General features: G+C 37.5%; 1 protein-coding gene across 2 annotated transcripts in view; it reads left to right on the top strand.

Annotated features, from left to right (window-relative positions):
- The window catches only part of RANBP9 (RAN binding protein 9), a 38,047-nt gene extending 14,182 nt beyond the window's left edge, over positions 1-23,865 (top strand). The window contains exons 3-14 of one of the 2 annotated variants that reach the window (XM_051611888.1): positions 4,430-4,482; positions 6,402-6,569; positions 9,508-9,530; positions 11,499-11,683; positions 12,495-12,607; positions 13,903-14,011; positions 15,397-15,587; positions 17,345-17,492; positions 19,167-19,240; positions 21,559-21,710; positions 22,402-22,513; positions 22,874-23,865. In XM_051611888.1, the coding sequence (XP_051467848.1) occupies positions 4,430-4,482; positions 6,402-6,569; positions 9,508-9,530; positions 11,499-11,683; positions 12,495-12,607; positions 13,903-14,011; positions 15,397-15,587; positions 17,345-17,492; positions 19,167-19,240; positions 21,559-21,710; positions 22,402-22,513; positions 22,874-23,004 (1,459 nt within the window). In that variant the 3' untranslated portion in view covers positions 23,005-23,865. Of the gene's footprint in view, positions 1-4,429; positions 4,483-6,401; positions 6,570-9,507; positions 9,531-11,498; positions 11,684-12,494; positions 12,608-13,902; positions 14,012-15,396; positions 15,588-17,344; positions 17,493-19,166; positions 19,289-21,558; positions 21,711-22,401; positions 22,514-22,873 lie in introns of both variants that reach the window. The other variant, XM_051611886.1, reaches the window with a different exon arrangement.
- Positions 23,866-24,076: the final 211 nt, after the last annotated feature.

Below are 24,076 nucleotides of genomic sequence, written 5' to 3'. Positions count from 1 at the left end.
AAAATGTTACAAGAATTAACAGTTTCAAGCACTATGCAAGATGACTGTCTTTTTTTTTTTTAATATATTTTTCCTCCTTCTTTGTGTAGAACTGGATTTATCTGAAGCCTGGGTTTATCATGTTCAAAATACTGTTTCCTTGGAAACATTCCATAAAATTAAACTTGTTTTCAATTTGAAATGAAAGACTCAAACTGTCTATGGCATATTTTGAAACATTTAAATAGAAAAAAATTGAACAGCTCATTTCTTATTGTGATTTTGCAGACAATAAGAATCTGGATTAGCATATTCCTACAAAATTTTAATGCAGAGTAACCATATTAAAGATGAGTATTAGAGACCTTTTTAGTGCACTCTACTTCTGACCTTATAGTATAGTGTCAGTAAAGACAGTAATTTGCAAAGGCCCTTTAGAAGCTCACTCAGTCCCAAAATTTTTACAGATGTTGCAATTTTCTATACTTACACCCTTTTTATGCCCCTGTGATTTGGTACAGTTTTTGAGATGCTGTATTCTTCTGTATGAAATGAGTGGGACAGCATATAATTAACTTGAATTCTGATTATTATCAACTCTGTATTGAAAGTTCTTCCATACACCTACAGTGGCTAAAAGATCTAACAGCACAGTTTCAAATAAAAACCAGCATTGTGCATCTTATCTATAAACTGCTAGGTTTTTTTCATTTTCCTTATGTTTTAGCCATATCCAGTTCTGTACCATCTCTTAATGCTATTTATTTTTCCTTCTATTTGCTTCTGGTTTTTTGGTTTCTCACATTTAGTATATTCGGGCAACTGAACAGAAGCTTCAGGCTCCAGCAAAAAAATTAGTGTAGCTCTTTGACTGGAAAGATATTTGAGGAGAAAATAGTTCTTGTGAGCTTGCAGCTTGTTATACATTTCAATGCAGAGAAGCCTTGACTTTTCGGTCTGCGCTATGGAAGAAAAAAAAAAAACATATAGTGACTGTATTTTTTGACATTGACTTTTCTTTTGCTTTGTGACAAAAAGTCACAAATTTTCCGAATCTTCAGAAAATTTTCAAGTTTGTAGTTTTTCAGTATTCCAAAAAATTTCTGTATGACTTGTAGTTGTGAAGTGTAAACTAGATGTGTTGAGTCATTAAAATGGAAATCTATATCTCTAATTAGCTGGAATAAGAATAAATAGAATTTGAAGTGAAAAATCAGGAATAGGTAAAATGGACTTGATCCTAATACTAGTTTGACTGCACTTTGGATTGGTTTTCAGCCTTAGGCTCTTATTTAAATCTCTCATGGGTTGATTTCATGTCTTCCATTAGTGATTTTCCACTTTGTAGCTTTGTGTGCTCCTATAAGACTTAAGCACTTTAAGGAGGTGATAAATAACAATTGGTGGGACTGAAATGCTCTGAGAGAGGGGACTGATTCTTAATGAAAAAGTACCAGGCCACTTCCTTCCATTTGCCTAGGTAAGTAAGTGATCCTCCCACTGCCAGCAGCCAGAGATGTTTACTGGTGGAGGGCTGAGGTGGGGGCATCATCTGCAGGTAAGGGAGGGAAGTGACAAGGGAGGCAACATCAGAATCACACTGTTATTCACCCTCTCTGGTCTCTCAAGCCATGCTGTGTCTTGTCCATTTTTGGAAGGTGCTACATGTTGGAGTGAGCGTGCTGCTTCCTGCTGTTGTCACCTCTGTTTCCCCAGGGCTGCTGTTATGGTGTGACATAGTCTAAGTGCACCTCTTCTTCCCATCTGTGGCTGTTGCCTAGTCCAAAAGCATTAATGTAACAGGACAGCAGAAAATGCATCATGAACTGCCTGGGAACCATTGGCCTGCATTGCATTGTAGAGAAAGACTAACATGCCTAGCTCTGCCACTGTTTTTCTGCTGATTCTGAGGCACAATATGTGAACTTTAAGGAAACAAACAGGAGGACAGTTTATGTAAATCTTTTTGTAGGCAGTGACTCTGGACATAAATATGGGCTAAGCTTCTTTAAAAAACAAACTAAAGTCTGTCTAAGCCCATGAAGCTTGCAGGTGTTGGGAAAAAAAAAAAGTTAAATGTAGTAGTTTTGCATAAGTACAACTCCTGTTAATGAATTTTAGAGTATCTAAAGCCTATCTTTCCTGGCACTGTTTTCCCCTTCAGTTTATAGTGTATTACATCCAGTTGAGCGTGGGATTAGCTCTCCATCAGCTATAACACAATATATTAGCCTAACTGATGAGCTTTTAATTTCACTCACTTCCAAACCAGAAATTGTAGCCATTCCTTTTTTCCTATTGAAAGGTGTCTACGGTAAATGTGTTAATTATTTGAAATGTTCTGATCTAACTTTACCTGAGTTTGTATGAATACCACATCTCCTTGATGAAATGCTGTTAGTATTCTGAGTATTTGTAAGTGAATCCCAGGGAAAAATATTATATTGTTGAACATCAGTCATCTTTCTGAGATGGTGTCAGTACCTAGTGCCTTCTAGTTGTTGCCAGTGGGTAAATAATCCTTGTTTCCAGCTGTGTTAAATACAGTGGGACTATGTTTGCAGTTGCTACTGAGTTAGAGAAAGCTTCTAAAATACAGTATCTGAGGGAGAAAAAACAGATGGTACCAAAAAGTTACCTAGATGATGGTTTTCTGTTTAGTATTTTACATTTTTGTGTGTTATCTTGTTTCTACAAGAATACTAGAATGAAACTAGTATGAGGGTTTTTTTAATATTACTCACATTGAAAGGCACTTTGCAGTCAGTGGAGTTCTTTAAGTAAAAAATACTTTTTTAAAATACATTCCTTTAATAAATTCTCCTTATGAGACTTTACAATAACAGATTTTTATTCTTTACACAAGAATCCTTCATGCATCAAACCCTGGACTATGCTAATAACAATTGTGCCTTTATTGTTTAAGACAAAATCAGGAGTTTTTAACTTGTTGCTTTCATTGATATTTGTTTTGTTGACTGTTGCTGCAGTGGTGCCTCAGTAATGTAATTAGCAATGGCAGCAAAGACTAATCCTTTTGTTTGTTGCCCTTTGCTTAAGCTCTTTGGTATCTTTTAAATGTAGTATCTGCTTTATCTGTTTCTGAGGTTTCATTTCATGTTGTTGGTATGTTGGATGGAGACAAAGATGGGAATTGTACATGAAAAATGAGCAGAAAAGGGCTTTGTGGTTAAGGTAACTGTTGGAATTGATCAACAGAGAAGACAAAGCCTAGTGTACAGTAAGGCATATGACTTCTGAGATTTCCTGCATAGTTTCATTCTATATGAAATGTATTTAAAATAGCAGATTAACCTGTACTTCCTAGTAGAATAGTTGCTTTAAATTTCCATTTTATGAGATGGGAATACAAAGGTTGTGTTTGTTATCTTAAACTATTTTCAAGTTGGCATGAGTGGATTATTTTTCCATACAGCTTATTAATTATTCAATGATAAATTTATTTTAAGTAATTTGAACTAAGGTCAAAATTATTTGCATGTTTTACTAAACTAGGAAATGTTAGGTTTAGGTGATTTTGTGTTGCTTGCTTTTAGTTGGTGTGGTTTGTTTCTGATTGGGAGCAGGGTGGAAGCCTGGTTTTTCATTGTGCTGGTTTTCTTTTTTGGTTTCCTGTCATCTTGGTCATTAAATGACTTTTGCTTAAGAAACAGAAGTAAAACTGATTATTTTTTCCAGATAGTGTGATTTTGGGTGGGTTTTGTTGGGTTTTTTTGGAAGGGGGTATATTATTAATTTCAACATTCCAGTACTTGCTATTAAATTGTTAACAATTATACTGGAAACTGACTTTATTAAAACTACCTTTGTAAAGCTGAATTTGGGGTTTTACTGACCTAGCTGTGTCTTGTTTAGATTCAAGATTGCTAGACAGCACAGTAAAAATAAATGCTTTGCTAAGTAGCTGCTGGTAAATTTCTCAAGATAACATTCTCCTCCATGATCCAGGCCTTTGATGTTTTAGTCTGATCCTTTTCACAAGTGTTGTGCAAGGATGCATTTTGCTGCTGAACTAATGCACAGTTTTGCATGTATTTTGAAAAATTACTCCACTTTGTCTGCAAAACATGATTATGTGCATCGAAGATTATGAAATTGGTGTGTGTATAGCTTTATTTACCCGTACTTTCAAAATCAGAGATGGCCTTTGGCTTTCTTCAGTCATGCTTTAAACTTCTCTCCCTTGGCAGCCCAGGATGTCTAAAAGAGAATAGTTGTCCTTACATCGTGCAGTGACAGAATGTGTCTATATACAGCATATACCAGGAATTACTTCTCAGTTCACTTGCTGTTGTGCCAGTATTGAATGACCTCTCAGCACCTTAATTGGTATATGATTAATGAGCACAGTGTTTCTTGGCAATATCCCACATACATATGTTTTATTGTAAGAGACGGATAAATTTATTTCGTTCCTTCATTTTTACAGATACATGGGAATTGGGCTTTCAGCACAGGGTGTGAACATGAACAGACTACCAGGTATGTTTGGGAATTTATTACATTTGGTAAGTTACTTAGATTGATTAATTGTTTTTTTAAAATACGCTTGACCTTGATGGGAAGGTTCTGGTAAGCAACAGAGAGTGTGGCACAACATCTGTGTTGCATCTGTTATCTGAATTACGTAAAGCTTGCAACTAAAAAGTTTAGCTTTTTATTAATTGTTTTACTGTACATTTTCTCCTGTGTTACTTCTCTCAACTTGTAGCATTATTTTTAACATTACACAGATACTTTTTAGCAAACAAGTAAGTTTTAAAATTTCCATATTTCCTGGTAAAAATAAAGCTGTAGATGTCTTTGCTCTGTAGACAGAATTTCTAGCAATGAAGATGAGAAACTGTGATAAAAACCTTGTGTCAGACTTGGAGTGAGCTCTTGTACTGTTACCTGTCTAATGTTAATAATAAGGATGTTTCTCATAGTTTTAACTATTCCATTGATGTGCATGATCCAGGGACTGTCTTGTTAACAATTGCCTGCAGTATGTCTGTATAGTATTTAAAGTAGTTTTGTGTGTACATGTTGGGTTTCTTACATAGATCTTTAAATATCAAAAAACCACCTGATTTTTGGAAGTCATTGCTATCAGCAAAGTATAAAATGTTGAATTGACCTTTGAGTATCTGTTTTTCTGATAGAGGTCCTTCTGATGACAGCAAGTCCCAGTTACACTGTGAGCCCAGTTAAGGTTGATGAATTATAAGTGGGTAGCATTAAGGTTTTTTTAGTATGATTTATTGTGAATAATTGTCAAAGATACTACTGATCAATGTAACTACCTGCAGCAATTTGAGGTATGAATTTTCTGAGAGCTGCTTAATGTGGTGCCAGCCGAAGCTACTGATCGTACAGACTAAGGGCCTAAGTACAGAAAATACTTTCAAATTAACCAGTTATGCAGCAGCTTGACATAAGAAGAATAAACCCACAACCTTTTACTCTTTTAAACATAATTTGAATTATCAGTACAAATTCTTACAGTTAAAATGCACATATATATATATGCCATGTGCTTTATATTATTTTGAATAGGCGTTTAATAGATGTGTTAAGAAAATATTGTGATGCCTAAAAGGTTACTTCTTTTCTATGTGTTTTTGCTTAGTATTGAATTGCAGAGAGTCTGGACAGGTATTTTTCAAGAGGCTCAGACTAAAATTACTTGCAGTGAATTTTACTGAGTATTATGACTATATGAAGCTTCTTAACTGGTTCTGCAGCTTCTTCACTTGCAAAATTGACACCATATTTGGATACATCATTATTTGCCTGCTGACTGTGGCTTTCACCTGTATTGATAAATTTTCCTTCCCCCGCGCGCCCCCCCCCCCCGTTTTTGGGGGCATCAAAGCTGGTGACACTATAGTCTAGAGATTCTGCTATTATGCAGTCTGCTTGCTGCTGAATAGTCATTAAGAGTAAGCAGGAGTAGAAATGTGTTTCCCCAGAGATGCATGTTTGGGTTTTAGCCAGAAAATTTTGATCATGACATATGGCAGCAATAGTTTTGCAAGATGAAAGGGAGAACAGAAGAATCTTCACTGCTTTATTGGGACTTGTCAGATCTGCATATAGCTTTTCAAATTTCAACGTTGTAGCTCATCGTATTTTTGGTGTTGATAATTTGGGTGTTCACCTAAAAAGAAAAATGTCATCTGAATGTACATTACCTGTTATGTACTACAAATTGAATTGTCTTTTCAGCCATTTTGATAAAAGAACTTGTCTTTTCTTTTTCAAATTAAACAGATTTGCTAGGTAGGAAATCTTAAATCAGAAAGCTGAGTGTAGTAATTAACTGTATTAATCTGGTTAGAATGTACTAACTTTGCACAGTCTTTCCATTATTTCAGAATAAAGGAAATGAATACATTGCAAATGCTTTTGTTCTCTAGGTTGGGATAAACATTCATATGGTTACCATGGAGATGATGGACATTCATTCTGTTCCTCTGGAACTGGACAGCCCTATGGCCCAACGTTTACTACGGGTGATGTCATTGGTTGTTGTGTCAACCTTATCAATAATACCTGCTTCTACACAAAGAATGGACACAGCTTGGGTATGGAGAAATGTTATCTTTAATGATAATGTGTCTGTAAGTCTGTTGTAAATCTGAAACTCTCTTCATGTTAGAACCAAAGTGTTTGAATAGCTCTTTCGATAGGCTCATAATCTATGAAGTAACTAACGAATTGGGAAGAATAATTTCTGTATGCCACTTGCATTAACATTCCATGTAAATTTGGAAGGATTTGTCGTAACCTTTCATTCCACAGGAGTGGCATTTATGCACTGTGCTACTAAATCCACAAATAACTTGATGTTTGTAATATAGGCTGATCAATAAAGAGAAGTGGAGAAATGGAGACTGGATATAGCTAGAAGTCATTACTGCTGTATGAGGGACACCTAGCCTTCACTAAAACCTTACATCAGATGGGTTCTATTTTGAACGTATGTTGGAGAACAATGTCTTTTGAATTCAGTCTGGAGTCATGCATAGTTGGGCTGAAGCTATGAATTATACAAGTTGTTTTTAAATTAAGTCAATTAAATCCTGGTGGTAAATTTTAACATTGTGCAGCACTACAAGACAATTTTTGAGTCTGAAGATGGCAGGAGAGCAAGGGCTTGGGAAGAGATCTTGGAATTGTGCTAATTTCAGGGGATAAAGCTCAGAAAGAAGAAATAATGTTTTGGTAATGGGTAGAAATTTGAGAAGGAAAAGAGAGGCTGGCTTGAAATACGAGGCTATTGAGATAGGGACTCTTGAAATCATTGTTCTGTTTTCTTACATTGCCAGACATGAGGAAGGTCCGGAAAGCAGTAAGGGGCAGGACATGGTTTAAGTTCTCCTTGTCTCTCAGAGTAAGACTGCCTGTTTGTTTGCTCAGGCCCTGAGCAAACAGGTCTAACTTGTAGTTGTGCTGCCCCTACTCAGGGCAGGGTTTAGATACCTCCAGAAGTCAATTCCAAGTAATTACTTTTATGATTCTATTCTATCATGATTTAATCTTTCTTCTAAATTGAATGAGTCTGCCTGGACTTAATACCTTGATGCCTACAGCAGTGGGACAGTTGAACCACACACTGTGTAGCTGTTCCTTTTGACCCAATTTCAGGGTATATGTCAAAATGGAGGATGACAGGTTCATGTTGTGTTTACCCTAATCTTTACCGGGGTTAAAGCTGAGAAGGGTGGTCTTGCCTTATTCCCTTTTTGGAACTAGTAGCAGTATGTGCCTTCAGGTAAATTAGATCAGATTGTTGATCAACCAAAGAGACACTGTTTGTTTGACTGCCTATTTGTCACATACATGGGAGAGCTACGAAAGGAGGAACAAAACCTTCCTTTTCAGTGGAAGTCTTAAACCAGGCTGGATTAGGCCAAATGTGAAACAACACTCCCAAGTGATTAAAATCTATTTAAAGAAGAGAACAGAATGGCATAGGTGGAGAGAGACTAGTAAAATGTCATCTGTCACAGACAGAGTCTGACAAACACTTCATGAATTTCAGAAGGAAACCTGACAGCTGTTCTCCTGCTGTGGGCTTTGATAGCTTGAATTTCTGACAGAGGAAAATTGATTCTGTGTTCAGAGGAAAAAGAAATTAGAAATTTTGTCTGTCATACTGAGTTGCTGCTGCTGCTGTTTATCCAGGATTCCTATATGATCATGACTTGGAGGATGTTTATGGTTCTTCTGTGGGCTATAGATCCACTCTGAAGTACTGGAAATCTCTGGCTCAACTTGGGATTTGATGCTACAAAAGGAGCTAACCAATTGTTTATGCAAGTGTGAAATCCTGGGTTAAAAAAAAATACAAAAACAAACCTCATAAAAACCCCATTGCCTACTGCCATAGTGATGTTGGAAAAGAGTGAGTTGGGTGTCAAAATGAGCCAAAAAGAAAGAAGTGATAGCTTAGAAAAAATTAAAACATGAACAGGTAATAAATAAAATGATAGCTTTAAGATGTGATGTGAAGAAACAGATTCACAGTGTGTGTCATAATGTAACAAAGATGTGAGTAGACAATCCAGATGCTCTTAAGATTTTAAATCTTGTTGAATGGAGATGGAAAACAGGTGGAATATGGGACAAAAGGTTAAAAGCTTTGTTTTAATCTTAAATTCAAAAAGGCAGTGATACAAAACAAAGAGTTTGAAGGGATAGGTGAATTCAAGTCATTATACACTTGTTAAAAAAATACTGAATAAATACTTTACAACAGTAAAGAAATTATTAAATACTGTTGCCATTTGACTGGGAGAAGATTTCCTGGTATTTATTTTTTTAACTGAAAGGTGCTGCCACCACCAGTCACCCCCGCTCCCCCGAATAATTGCTTGAAGTTTCTGAAGCATATAGAGGTCAGATTTTTCTCTAATCCTGAGACAGCAAAATCACTGCCTTGGTTCTATGGGTAGATGGATGCTTGTAATTATATAACAAGATACTAAGCTCTTCTCTTTGAAAACCAAACCAAAACACCTTGGTGTGGATTAGAGTGAAACATCTACCAGACAGGTTTGGAGTATTACAGGCATGTGCTGCTCAGGTAATAATGGCTGCTAATGAAGAAAAGTAATAGTGAACAGGAAAAGACACCGTTGAATCTCAGTGTGTCAGCATTAAGACATGCAAGTGAAAAAATACCTTCAGATGTTCTTGGTTTTCCTGTTAATTTTTATCTGTAGCCAGAATGTTCATACTTGTTAATCTGCGAATTTCTATGGAGTTTTAAAGATCTTAAGCCTTATTTTGAAAACTGAGGGCAGATTGAGTGCTTGAGTGAACACTTTTTTGCCAAGTATTGCTGTGTATAACTCAAGCAAATCAGTTGTGCCTGAGCATCATGGATGTCACCATACTTAACTACTTATTTTTGAGATACTTTGGGTGAGTTTTCTGAACACATAATGATACACTTAAGAAAATGAGTTTAGCATCTAGAACATACAGAAGCTAATCTTGGTTTTCTTTTTATTACAGGCATCGCTTTCACAGATTTACCGGTAAGATAAGTGCATTTTCATTTATAAACAGATGTTTCAAATGTAACTCACATTTATCTTATGCTTCTTGGGAGTGCAACAATAATCTTAAAGAATTTAACATCTATTTCTATATTTCTCCTTACAATTTCAAAGATTATTTGTTAATTGCAGCAAAAAGGTTTTTGTCCTTACACCGGTCCTCACAGGGGTTTTCCTTTTCAGGTTTGTAATGTTCAGGCATTTCTAATGGAAGTTTAGTAGAAAATAATACATACCAGTAGTTTTTTAACACATGCAAGTCTTACATACAAAGTCAAGTCTACATTAAACACTATAAAGTTGTGCATGTGTGTATACAGTTGTGTATCATATTCAGAAAGGTTGGCTACTTAAGAGGTGGTCACTGTAACTCAGGCTTGATGCTTGATTTTCAAAATATTTCTCTGTGCTATTCACTTCATGAGGTCAAGCATATCAAAGTAATTTATTTAAGAAAGCTGCAAATAACTGAAGTCTTCTAGCTTTTCATTCAGCTGAATTGTAATTGTTATAGATGTGTTCCCTATGCTACTGGCACAGGTGTGATACTGCACTTTTTGTTCATCCACTTCACTTCTGATTTAGGGTGCAGCGTGTGATGCACTTCCATCTGGCCAGCCACTCTTGTTTGCCATGGCCTTAGGAAGCAAGGACAGATATTAAGGAAAAGTGAAGTCAATAACCCTGGGTGCCTCTCAGCCCTGCCCACAGGGTTGGGTACTTCATGTAGGAAGCCACTGCCACGGTCCCAGATCTGTGGGATGCCTGCAGGGCTCCTTGCTAGCTTATGATACCAGCACAGGAAAACTGACACTGGAATCTGAAGTTTGATGATGGACCCCTCCTCACTAGGATTATTATTTTCACCTCATTAAAAGATTTGAGACTTGTGCTTTGTTGTTTAGTCTAGACTAGGTAACACTATGAGCAGGTTTTACTAAGGAAAAATAAAAAGTGCGGGTGAGGAGAAATGGAGGCAAGCTCAGCTGGGGCATGGTTTCTTTAATTTTACTGCTTCAGTGTTCTTCTGACCTGCATGGTGGTAACTTTTTTCTAATAGCTTCAATTTATTCAATATATGGTTCATAGATCAGCTTAGTGTTACACCATACCACTGTTGATGGCAGTGGAAGTGTGATGTAGGTATATTTCTAAAACAACAACAAAAAACTCCCCAGAAAACCCCCCAAATGCAAGAAAACCCTACTTGCCCAAAAACCTCAACAGATTGTGTTGTCATTGCCGAGGTGCTAGTTCAGTTACTTTAATCCCCACAGGCAGATTTTACTATTCTTAGATTTGGCATATTTCAGATGTGCATGGAGACCTCATCTCTAAGCAGAAAATAAAAATGAGGCAACAATAAATGCTTTAAAGTCTTTTTCTAGATACAAGTCCAGGAATTCACGAGAACTTCAATGCACTGTTACAGTTCTTTTTAGGCGCTACCCTTGGACTTTGAGGCTAATGAGTTCTCTATCCTGTCAGTTCTTACCGCTAAAATTCAGCGATGTTTTAAGTATTTCACCCCAAAAGGAAAATGGCCCACTTTGTAAGTTTAATTTTTATTCTCTTTTGAAAAGAAACTTTAATCCTGGTCTTTGAAAATAATTTAAAAATTGGTATTTGAAATTTTGTAAAATTGAAACCAGAAGTTGTAAACTGTAGCACAGTTTAAAAAGTGCATTTTCTGACTAGAAAGAGAATTGTTAGTAAGGTTTTCTTATTTCAAAATGAAAAAAATATGACCGCTGGGAATAAAAATTAATCAGTCATATTGCTGGAATGGTAGAAGTTGTTTTAACTGCTGGGCAGATGATGCAGAGGTATTTCCTTCTTCACACTACTAGTAGCATTGGGGATATTATTGCAGAGAGGAGAGGAAAAAAAAAAAGGTGGGGAATTTAGAACAAGAGGAAAAAAAACTAATGAAAACATTTCTTGCAGCCAAACTTGTACCCTACGGTAGGGCTACAAACGCCAGGAGAGGTGGTGGATGCTAATTTTGGGCAACATCCATTTGTATTTGATATTGAAGACTATATGAGAGAATGGAGAACCAAAATTCAAGCACAGATTGACAGATTTCCAATAGGAGATCGGGAAGGAGAGTGGCAAACAATGATTCAGAAGTAAGACTTTGAATATTGTTAATTTTAAAAAGGAGTTAATAATGGCATGATTTCAGAGTTCTTTCAAATGTTGTAGCTATTGTTTTGTGCAAAAAATACAGATAGTATTAAAGGCTAGTACAAGTAGTTTTGCTCATGTAACAGGTTTGATAAATATATATAAAATTGAGCATGAGTAGGTGTTGGGAAGAAGAATAATTATCTACAGAATTACTTAAAAGTTTATAATGATGAATGTAAGTCTTCCATTCAGATTTGACCTATCTACACTGGGTTGGGCAGTTTAAAAGATTGCTGTGGTTGTAATGGGCAGTTTTAATACTTTGGGCTCTGGAAATTTTCCTTTGCGTTCTCAGCCTTCTCGCATGCCAGGTGAAGTTGTGACACATTAGGGTCTCACTTGGAAAAATGGTAGTTGTTGCTCTGCATTTTTTATTTCTTCAGTGAAAACAAAAACCTAGTGTGCAGAAATTTCATGTCAGTGTACGTAATGAGGGGAAAAAAGGAACTAAATTAGCAGGTAATATTTGAATTGAGCTTACCTTTGAGTGATGAATCATTTTATTAAAATTTGTCGTAATAAAATTGTACATTAGTTTTTAAAATAATTTTCCTGTACAGTGTTTTTAAGAAGATACTGGCTTTTAACTGAATTACTTTTGTCTGGACTTGTACTGAAATTCCTGAATTTCAGCTAGAATTCTTTTATTCAGTCGCTTTTTTCAGAAAAGGGGTTTTACATCCAATAAGTTCTTGGTTTCTTACCTGTATTTGATGAGTGTTTCTGCATTTTGTTTTTGTTTATTTTTAGAATGGTATCATCTTACTTAGTTCACCATGGATACTGTGCAACAGCAGAGGCATTCGCCAGATCCACAGACCAGACTGTGCTAGAAGAATTAGCTTCCATTAAAAATAGACAAAGTAAGCCTGGAAAGCATGTTACATCCTTTTTTCCTCCCTTAAACAAATACATTAAAATTTCTCTTAAACATAATTGTAAAATTTCCTTTCAGCTCTACTCCATAGTACAGTTCTTTGCTCTCGTGTAAAGTTATTAATGTCTAAACAGCTGGTTAGGATGAACTTTCACACTAACACTTTGGAAGTTGTTTGGTGTAGCAGAGTGTGGTAAATTACCTGTAGCCTTTTTCTTGAATGGAAAACTGATCTGTCTTCAATAAATGTGGGTCCTGTCACTAAAGGAGTGTTTGTGAGAGTCACAAACAGGAATGTAAAACTTGGTCTTGACAAACATTTAGATTTTTATCTCAACTTCAAAAAGGGATAGAGTTTAGAGAATGCTTTATAAGTTAAGTGAAATGAGAGTTTCCTGCTTACAGATGTGAGGGGCAAGAGGACAAGGAGAACGATCAGCAGTTCAGTTCTAACTTGCTGTTTGGCAGCCTGATGAAGCAGTGCCTTCCCTGTTCATTTAAATCCCTGCTGTATGAACACAAGCACTTGTGTGACTGCGTGACATATCACACGAGGAAACCACTCTGATTGAAAAATAACCCGCTCATAGGGCTGTTTTTCATCTGGACCAATTTCTCTGTTAGTGGGTGGAGCTGTGAGGCTATTTGCAACTTATGCCAGGTTACAGCAACAGAAGCATCAAGAAAGCAAAGACTGTTTCAGAAAGGTTTAGTCAACTGTAACCTGACTGGACGCATGTGTTGCAGGGGAGAGAGACTAAATTTTTTCTTAGTCAAAATGGAACCTATGGGAGGTGGGATGCAATTTGGATGTTCTTGGGTGATGATAATTTGGTATGTGCTTATTTATGAGAGTATGAAAATGCGAAATTGGAGAAGAGTGTCTGAAGTCTTAACCTAGCTCTAAATGAGCCAGCTGAATACAAACTAGTTGTATGCTGGCAATAACTAAAAATATTGAGTACTTCTTTAGATATATGTAGGTGAAGTGCAGTTCTTAAATTTTCTATTGAACATTTTAAGGAAGGGTGATATTTCTTTACACTGATTTTTTTCTAAGAGGAAAAAACCTTGTTGATTGATGGATGCTGTGTCTTTTAATCACTAATTTACATGTATTAATCTGTTAGATGTTAATTTAACTGATGCTGGTTTTGGTGAACAGAAATTCAGAAATTGGTTCTGACAGGATGAATGGAGAACCCATTGAAACAACATAACAGCTGTATCCAAGTTTACTAGAAAAAAATCCTAATCTCTTATTTGTTTTTTGGTGAACAGGAATTCAGAAATTGGTTTTAGCAGGAAGAATGGGAGAAGCCATTGAAACAACACAACAGTTGTATCCAAGTTTACTAGAAAGAAATCCTAATCTCTTATTTGCATTAAAGTGAGTCTTCAAATTATACAGATGTGTGTTTATAGATGACACAGTACCTTCTGAGACAAGACAGTTACTCATTTAAAGCTTTCACAGAAATTTAAATGAAGTTAAACAGCATTTTTCAGAAAATGTGTGTAGTTCACTTTTTTATGCTATATTGTTTGCTACATGTTTAACTAGGTTTTGTCATCAAGGTCATGGTTTGCAGCATAGTTCACATCTCACTGTAAACTTGTTCTCTAGAACTAAGTTTTGTAATTTTTCAAATCAACATTATTCAAATTGGGTGTCACGTAAAACTTAAAATGTAAACTGATACAGTATCGTATTCAAGAAGGTTAACAGTTTGTCTGTTCGTACAAATGAGTGACTGACTTTAAAGACCAGTTTAAAGGAGCTGTTTCACTGCTTGTCGCTCTAGTAGAAATCTCTGGCTACTGCTGTGGAAATTCCATAATCCCAAAGAGTTGTCTTGGCTTCCCAGGCACACGATAGTCACCTTCGTTCTGGCATTTTTACTTGCCGGCTCCGCTGATCCTCCAGAATTTTGTATCACATTTTGTGTTTAAATGCAGGAAAAAACCTTTACCTTCTATAAGAACAAAGCACTTCAGTTCTTATGTTCAGTTAAGTAATTTGGAATGTGTTGGAAGTCTGTCATGCTCAAGTACCAAACAGAATTCACGTGATAGTACTGCAGACTTTTATCAGAGAATTCCTAAAATGCGAACATTTTGGTGAAAGACTTCACTCGATAATGTCAACTTACATTGTCATTTTCTCAGTCTGTCTTTCTAAATTTTGCCTGTTCTATCGAGATTATCCAAGCCTAAAACATTAAGCAGTAGTTCTAAGCTTCCTTAAAGTCTACAGTAACACCTCCTCCCATAAAATAAAATTGACAAAGAGCAACAGCCTCTAAAGGGAAGGTTTGTATATGAGCTTGCTTTTCAAACTGTTTTCTACTGCAAATGTTTAATGTTAAAAGTTACCATTTAATGCTGTTCCAGAGGATCAAATTATGTTCTCTGAGAGAAAAGACAGACATGATCATAAGGACACACCCTTCTCAGGAAGTAACCTTGCCCTTGCCAATAAAAGAAAATAGCTAAAACAAGAAAATGCAGTTTAGTTCTCTGAACTTTGAGGACTTATTGGCAAAGTTTGTCCTCAATGCATAATATTCCTGTTCTCCTCCCTCACAGATTTTGTAATGCATATTTTTAGCTGAATGCTCCAAAGCTGATTGACATTTGGGTTACTGACATCCAGCATTTTTTTTTAATCAGGCATTCTGTATGTTTAACACTAAAATTAAATCATTGCTGTTATTGGTAAATTGAAGTATGTTAATTGTTTTACTAGCTTAACTTTTTTTGCCTTTTGTTTAGGGTGCGCCAGTTTATAGAGATGGTGAATGGTACAGACAGTGAAGTGCGGTGTTTGGGAGGCCACAGTCCAAAATCTCAAGACAGTTACCCTGTTAGCCCACGATCATTCAGTAGTCCTAGCATGAGTCCCAGCCATGGAATGAATATTCACAATTTGGCAACAAGCAAAGGGAGCAGCACACACTTCTCTGGTAAGTTGATGTGGGGGGCATACAGTATAGATTTGGATATACCACACTGTGTAGTTGTTGTTGGGTTTTGTGGGTTTTATCTTTTTTACAACTACACATCAGAAGTTAAAAGACTTGCAGACTGACTGTTTTACTTTAGAGTTGATACTGAATGCTTTGTATAAAAGTGTAGTTTGATTAATTATTAAAATACATGATTCTCTGTCACTGGGGAAATGGAAAGTGTGTAGGTAGAATAAAATCTTTTATGCATGTGCTCTTGGTTTTACTAAGGGTTTGCAAAGTATGCTGTGATTGATTTCTGGGAAATATTTGCTTCCAGGAGATAGAAAGTTCTGGTGCAAGTTTATGTAATCCTTTCAGTGATAAATTGTGTCTTGTGCAAGGTCGTTGAAATCCAGTAAGTGTTGTATATGATCTATTTCTTATGGTGTTTATGGAGTAGTAGGAACAGCTGCTCTTGCGTAAGAAATACCAGGAGCTGTGTGGTAGAATTAGGTGAAGGACCTTCTGCTGGCAGCCGAATTTCAGTCTGTGCAGTCTGGAGTTTTGAGAGTGTCTAGGTGGGAAGCCAGGAATGTTCAGAGCTGCCCCATGGCTTTGGAGAGATCCCTGTGCCTTCCAGAGCACCCCTGTGGAAAACTTGGGGATGTTAAAATGGTTTGTGACTGTCGCCTTTGAACCCAAGACCGTTAAGGTAGCAGATAGGGCATCAGCTTTCATTTGTTTCATTTCTAAATCCAAACTGGCGCTTGCTTGGGGGCCTTTTATTACTTTTCTCTTGGTGGGATTGAGTGGAAAGCCAGTATAGCTTGGCCACTGGAATGCCTGCTGCCCTTGGAAAGGAGGCAGCAGCTTAGCTTTTCTTCACAGTCAAGACTGTGCTGTCATGTTTGTGAGTGGAGGTCCACTCAAATTTTATGTTTGTTTGTCAGGTGGTTATTGGGATGCATTGTAGAAAGTGTCTCTAACTTTGAAAATGGAGGCACCACTTAATAAGCAAGTTGGTTAATGTATTATTAGAATCAAGGTTTGGGTTTTCCTGAATGGCAGAAGTGTTTTATTTATAATAAGCCCTTCTTGTCACCTGTTTCTACATTAGAAGATACTGGGGAGCTCCTGCTTTTGGGCTTGATAGAACTGACAACTACACGTTTGCTTTGAATAATAGGGGTTTTTTTTGTATTTTAGAAGGGTCAGAAGAGATTTCAGCCAGACATAATTTCACAGTGTGGTGTAATTTTGTTTAGCGAAGCGCAATATTAACAATTAAAATAATGATACAGGGAAGGAGGGAGGTTGTATTTAAGTGTAGCTACATGTAAAGTATTTTCAGCGGTGAACTTTACTGCATGTTTATCAAGAGAATTATGTGATTGTAAGATGCATGTCTGCTTCCATTCATAATGATTACAGTGGCCTAGAAAAAAGATTTTCAGATCTTTCAGAAACAATATATCGGTTCTAAGAAGTGACCCTCTTTTGATGCTGCTTTCTGTTTTGCTGGTGTATAAGTACAACTGAAAAACCCTCTCTTGTATGCGTTGCTACTTGTTCAATAATGCTCAACTTCTGCACTCCAGAAGCCTTAAAGGTTCAAATACTTGAAACATGGAGGTTAAGTATTTGGGTTTATTTATGTGACAAATCTAGCATTTACTGACCAGGAGCAATTAAACTATGTTTGTTTCACTTCTATAAATGGGTACTTAAAAATCAGTTTGTAGATGATTACAATTTTTACAATTTTCTTTCAGGGTTTGAAAGTAGTTGCAGTAATGGAGTAATATCAAATAAAGCACATCAATCTTACTGTCACAGTAAACACACGACCACCAGCTTGAATGTACCAGAGCTCAACAACATAAATGCATCAAGATCACAGCAGGTTAACAGCTATTCCAGGTGAACAAACTTCAGAATGCTTCTCATCTTACATTAAAGCTTGTGTTGTGCATGTGCTTTTGTTGTAGAGAAGGGTTTGCAGTAGAATTCAATTTTTCAAGGACAGTTAAAGCATTGTAAGGGGACTCATGATCACTCTATCTAGTGTGCTTTGGCTTTGTTTTGGCTTCTTAAGCTCAGTGGACTGTTTTTTTCTTGTTTGGGTAAAGAAATGCAATGGATAAAAATAACTTTTCTTGCTTATAGCTGTTTATGGTCAGTTTTGAAATTGTGTATTGAAGATTAACTAGCTCTCTGGCACTTGGGATTTTAATTTAAACCACTGGCATTGATTTAAGCATGTTGCATGTAGATAATTAAAAGTTTTCCAGGTAACTCTCCCATTTGTGACAGTGTCTGCAAAGTAAACACAGTTGAGATTCATAGAAAACATGGACTGTCTTCCACTGCACACACAAGAGTTGTTTGCTTGCTCCAGTAACTGTCACTTGTGCAAACACATTCTGTTCAGAGGATGAAAACAGATGTATTAACCAGGGTTAATATGGTTATTCATAATCAATAAATACTAAGCTCTGGCTTGCAGCAGTGCAGCAGAACCTAATTTGATGCAACAGTGCTCAGCTGCATTGTCCAAGATGGATTCCCAAAACTACCAGCTAGCATGTGATGATGTGGTGGTAACAAAAACCGTTTCAGTTGGATAGTAATCATTGGGGAAGAAAAAGTAAGAGAGTTAAGAGTAACCATTTACTTTTTAACTTCATGCTTTGTGTTCGTGTCAGCAATGGCTTCTGCCAAAACGCCTGGCAGTGTCCAGGCAACGTGGAGATTTTTCACAAGAGGAAGACAATTCCTTGGCTGCAGTGTTGCCCAGTCAGAGAGGCCTCTTGGTTTCCTTCCTCAAAGGAAGCTGAGTATTTTTGGTTGCTTAGAAGCAATATATTAACCTTTTAAATTTAATCTTTTTGGTCTTGCAAGAGGTTTTAGGTTGTCATTCTCCATGATGAAACAGAACAGGCTAGGATGTACCTGTCAGCAAAGCTCTTCCCCAAAACCATTGTGGCACTTGCTAAAAGTGCTTCTTCGAGGAGGAAGAGTGTGGTGAGGAGTTCCCAGCTCTTGAGTTACCTCTTCAGTGTCACGGTTTACTCAGAATTTCCTTTGCAATTTTCTTCTTTTTTGTTGTCATTCCACTGAGAGTAAATCAGAGTCAAGGGGTTTCTGAAAGAATTATTCACCTCAATGTGATATTCTCAAAGTAGGCAGTATATTGAGTTAACTGTGTTTAAAAAAAACACAAACAACCTGGGAATAGTGTATTTTCTCAATGCATTTTCTCCAGCTCTTACGTGTGTACAGATAGAGGAACATGGGAAGAACTTTTTGGTGTGTATCTTGAAAGTGTTACACTACTTATTCCTGAGTGACAGTGGACACATTGAATTTTTCTGCATCTGAAAAAGTTCTTTTACTGAATGTTATTGTTAGCTGAGAGGGCCTTAACATTTCCTTAGTGCTCTGGCATCTCCATTTGCTGTGGTTTATCTTGGTAATATTTAAAAGCAGCTTTTCAGTAGCCAGGATGAGGAAGTTGCTGTGTTGTAGTTGGGAAGGAGATAACCATAAGTAGTTAAATATGCATAAAACTTGTATTTATTACTCTCTTTTCAGCAATGATGTAGACATGGAAACAGATCACTACTCCAATGGGGTTGCTGAGACTTCATCCAATGGCTTCCTAAATGGTAGTTCTAAACATGATCACGAAATGGAAGAATGTGACACAGAAATGGGTCTGCAGTGATATTTCTTACATTTTTATTAAGTGATGGCAACAAGGTTATGTTTTTACTTGCAATGCTTCCCAACTTGAAAATTAGGAATCAAATCTTAATTGTTTTGTTTGTTTTGTTGTTATTAGATGTAAATCTTATAACCACTGATATAGGTGGTCCCATGTCAGTGTGAGAACCTGGGAAATTGATAACTCCTGGATATTGAAACTAGCCTGAATTTCTGAGCAAGTACCTTTGAGAAGAAACAACCTGTTGGTATAGAACATGCCTGGGCTAGGGTTGGCAGATTGCTTCTCCCTTCCCTTAGTCCTTTTGCCATTCATGGCTCTCAGGGCATCCTTGTGCTGGACAGTTAAGAGTAGAGGTTTCAAATTGCATATATTTAAGAATGCAAAGTGCTAATATTAAATGCTCAAGAAAAAAAAACACCTATATTTGGGAACAGAGAGGAAAAAAAAAAGCTTTTTAGAAAAAATCCTCCTGTTTTACTTAGTTGTCTGAAAAATAATTTTGTTTTACTTTAACCTGCTTTATACTCGGTCATACCTGCTGACCTTGGTGACAAATGAGTATTTAAATACCCTCTGATTGCCAACACACCAAAAGCTGATCCTGTGTCCTCTGGGGGGTTGCAGTACTGGCTGTCCCTGTCCAGTAAAGGCAGCCTCATCACTTCAGTGCATGTGGGCTGGAGCTTAGGCAATGGTGGTTATTGCTGGACCCAGTCTGAAGAAGGGGAGGAATGCAGCCCAGCCACTTCTGCAGTTGCAGCACTGTCTTCTCAAACAATTGATTTAACCAGACATAAATGAATAGTTTAAATGAAACATGATACTCAGGACATTACAACTGCATTCTTAAACTTTATCAGCACTTAAAAATACCTATGAATGCTTCACAGTTCCCAGGGCATGTGCTTCCTCTGAAATACTATGTAACTATGGAAAAGGAATTATAACTCTGTTATGGCCCTGGAGGGAGGAGATTCAAATTTCCAGGCTGTTTCCATGAATTAAGCTCTGAAACTGGATGATAATAAGGCCTTATTCCTGTGACAGAGAAGACAAAACATTTCTTGACTTGCAGCCTTTCCCAGATGAGCTTGCTGTGACAGACATGAAGCAGCTGCACAGGGCGCCGAGTTGTTTGTGGGGTTTTTTTAATGTAGTTGTTTTCTGCCTCTGGAAAGTCATGTCGTAGATTGGGCTGCAGTTAGCAAGGAACACTTGAAGACTTGTGGGTGCTTTGTCAAAAAGAAGTGTGGCTTCTCAACCTATGTTGTTTACACCCCACAGTTTAGCTTTGCTGGGTTTTTTGTTGTTGGGTGGGGTTTTTTTGCTTTTTAAAATATTTATATATTCTCCTTGGTGCTGTGTATGCAACGTTAAGTAGGCAGATTTTTTTCAGAGGTGATATGTTGACATCTAAGAAAAGAAGTAAAGTGGCCACTTACACATCCTTATTTGAAATAGTGATTAAAAACTGGATAGATAGCAATGTTAAAATCAGAGAGAGGGAAGGTTTTGTAATTAGTGTGTACATCAAATTTCTGGTTCAAAACTTGATTCCATAGATGAGAAAAGGCAAGGAATGGATAAATGCTGTTGGTTTTGTTTGTGTTTTTTTTTTTTTTTACAGGTTGCTCTCGTATATTTTTAAAAAGCAGAACTTTCAGAAAAGCCAAGGGTTGATTTACTATTTATAAACTGCATTTATATAATTTAAAATCACTAATATTGGGGAATATTGTATCAAACAGTAAAAAAGTCACTTGTAGTGCTCTGCTTGATTACAAAAGAAGCCTGAAATGCCCAAGTCATTAAGCTAATACATTCTACAAGGAGAATGAACAGTCTTAAATTACTGTCTTGTAGCAATCTCCATTGTGGCTGTTGGGAAGTTCAGGGGTTTTTTCCCCTCTGTTAGCAGTTCTAGATTTGCCATATCTTTAGAAGTGCAAAGAACTAAAAAGGTAATTACTCATTTTAAGCTCCCACAAAATTTTAGGGTAAAAGTTGGTTTATAGTCTAGTTGTTTGAAAATTAATCATTGCTGAATAAACAACATTTGTAGGCTGCCTTTGCTGTTAGTTAACCAAGTCACTTCATGTTTATAAAGGAGCAATTCAGCAGTGTTTGGTATAGGACCTACGTGCCTTGTCTCTGAGAAGGCAGATGTCTCCTGAGTGAAATCAGTGGATTCCCTAGATCCATAGGTGGTTACTGTCAGCTCTGTTAGCGGTGGTGATGACGATATCGTTTTTGCAGAAGTAGATTCAAGTCAGTTAAGACGTCAGCTATGTGGTGGCAGCCAAGCAGCTATTGAAAGGATGATCCATTTTGGAAGAGAATTGCAAGCAATGAGTGAGCAGCTAAGAAGAGAGTGTGGCAAAAACACAGCAAATAAGAAAATGCTCAAGGTACGTTGGCTCTTGAAATGGTGGTGTTAAGGCGGATAAACTGTGCTGCCCAGCAGAAACTTGCCACCACGTGCTGCATTGCAGCGTTGTCCTGTAACTTCAGTATTCAGTCATGTGTGGTGTAGCACTGTCTCCTGCCTTGTCTGTGTAGCACATTCCCAGGGAAGATAATTTCATACTGTAATACAGTTAAAACCAGAGATAAATTTAACGCTTCCTCTGTCTCATTTCTGAACACAGAGCTTGGCCTGTTGAATCAAAGGGCCATTCTGAGCTCTAGTGGTAGATGAACTGTAACAAAGAGGATTGGTACAGATGCCTAAAACGTGCTCTCTCGAGTATGCTGTGTGTTGTTGATTAGTTTACCTTGATTTGAGACTGCTCTGGGGAAGACTTCCCCTGCCAAAGACTGCATGCAGTTTCCAGTCTGCTTTCTCTTCCCCACTGCTTACTGGAAATAGTGCAAACTTCATCTTCCTGTGTCATTTCCAGCTGGGAAAAAACGCTGCTTGCTCAAAATGCAACAAGTCCTGGGGTGGCTTGGTTGGAAGGTTTGTTTTTTAAATCCCTTTTTTATTGATGATGGACACTGCCAATCACCAATGTGATTCCGAGTCAAAATAAGAAAATGGTTCATGTTCTCACTGCTGGGATATAGCTGTGAGATGTAATGAAACCCATCTTTCTGCAGGACGCGTTCAGTTTACTTGCATACTCGGATCCCTGGAGCAGCCCTGTTGGAAACCAGCTTGACCCGATACAGAGAGAACCCGTCTGCTCTGTCCTGAACAGTGCAATACTGGGTGAGTGAGGCGAGGCCGCTGCTCGTCACGCGTGGCACAGGCTGCGCTTCCCTTGCCGTGTTGCCTGGGCTCTTGCAGTGAGAGAGAGGGGGAGCTTTGGGGGCATGGTTAATGGAACGGGTGTCCTCATCCTGGTTTTTTTGGTGTTGAAGGCAACACCAGGCCCGTTCAGTAACCGCGCTATGCAGGGAATTTGCAAAGGTCACTTGGATGCTCCTGCTCTGTCTCACTGCAAGAGCAAACTTAGCGAGGGACAGGAAATTTGAAATTAATTATCTAAGCAAGCTTAAAGTGTAAGTTTTTGGTGCGTTCCTATGAAGTTAATTGGGTGTTGCAACTGCCACTGTGATTCTTCTTCAGAGACTCACAATCTGCCAAAGCAACCGCCACTTGCCCTAGCCATGGGACAAGCCTCACAGTGTCTAGGATTGATGGCTCGGTCAGGAATCGGCTCCTGCGCGTTCGCCACCGTGGAAGACTACCTACACTAGCTATGCATTTGGAGAGCTGGAAGGTGTTGTGGCATATTCAACGTGGAAAGTAGAGACCAGCTCTGCTGACTGGAATTTGGAATTTTAATTATGTACTAAGGACAAGTCTGTCGCTTTATGTTGCTTCCTAGTTTACAGCATGATGCAAATGATTTCTAACTTAGTGTTAGGAGAAAATTTCCATCTTTAAGCCTCTTAGACAACTAAGAGTTGAAAATATCACTGATAATGTCAGACATCCAAATTGACACGTACCAATCCTCTGAACGATTGTCCAAAACAAACCAAATATCCTGCAACCTTGTGGTGGGCCAGAAGAATAGAAAACGTGGATGTATTAGCATGTGGGTGATGTAAACGTCAAGCAGGATGACTTGCCAACCTCCACCCCCATTGTTACATAGTTCAATCAGTGTAATTTGCAAAATGCATTAAACACCTGATGGTTTGGATATATAGTGTTGATGGGAAGAAATGATATTTTTTAATGTGTACTGTAAAACTTGAATTACTCAGGAGCTGAGTGAATATGTTTGTTGCTACTTACAATCCCAACCTGTTGATCTTAGTAGTTTTTTTGTTTTAACATGGTCTTTTCAACCTTGTTTCCTTGTTTAACTACAGACAGCTTCTGTTGTGTAGACTCACCAGTTTAACTGTTGTATTATAACAGTATTACGTCAACACAGTGTGGTTATGACCTATTTATATAAAAACCAAATATTTAGTCAATTTACAGTCTTAATTTAATCTTTGTACACCTTGCATTTTTAAAAGTGCTTAAATAGTACTATATTGCAATAAAATGTAGTGATACCATAATTAACCAGCCATTAAAAACTTACTTCTACATACACAGTAGCATGGACTTGTATGCTACTTTTTCTTGGTTCTAAGGGTTCTACTCCAGGACAGGGGTGCTCAGGCAGAGCTGAGCATTCAGCACACGGGCTCATGGTCTGACTGGGGCTGACACTTCCCTGCAGCAGAGCAGGGCAGAGGCTGGGCTGTCAGAAGTCCAAGCTGCCATAGAACAAGTCAAGCTCACAAGGCAGTCAGGGTACTGATGGAA

The sequence above is a fragment of the Apus apus genome, chromosome 2, assembly GCF_020740795.1.
Source record: "Apus apus isolate bApuApu2 chromosome 2, bApuApu2.pri.cur, whole genome shotgun sequence".
NCBI lineage: Eukaryota > Metazoa > Chordata > Aves > Apodiformes > Apodidae > Apus > Apus apus.
The sequence above is the reverse complement of the archived record's forward strand: the minus strand, read 5'-3'. Positions and strand labels throughout refer to the sequence as shown.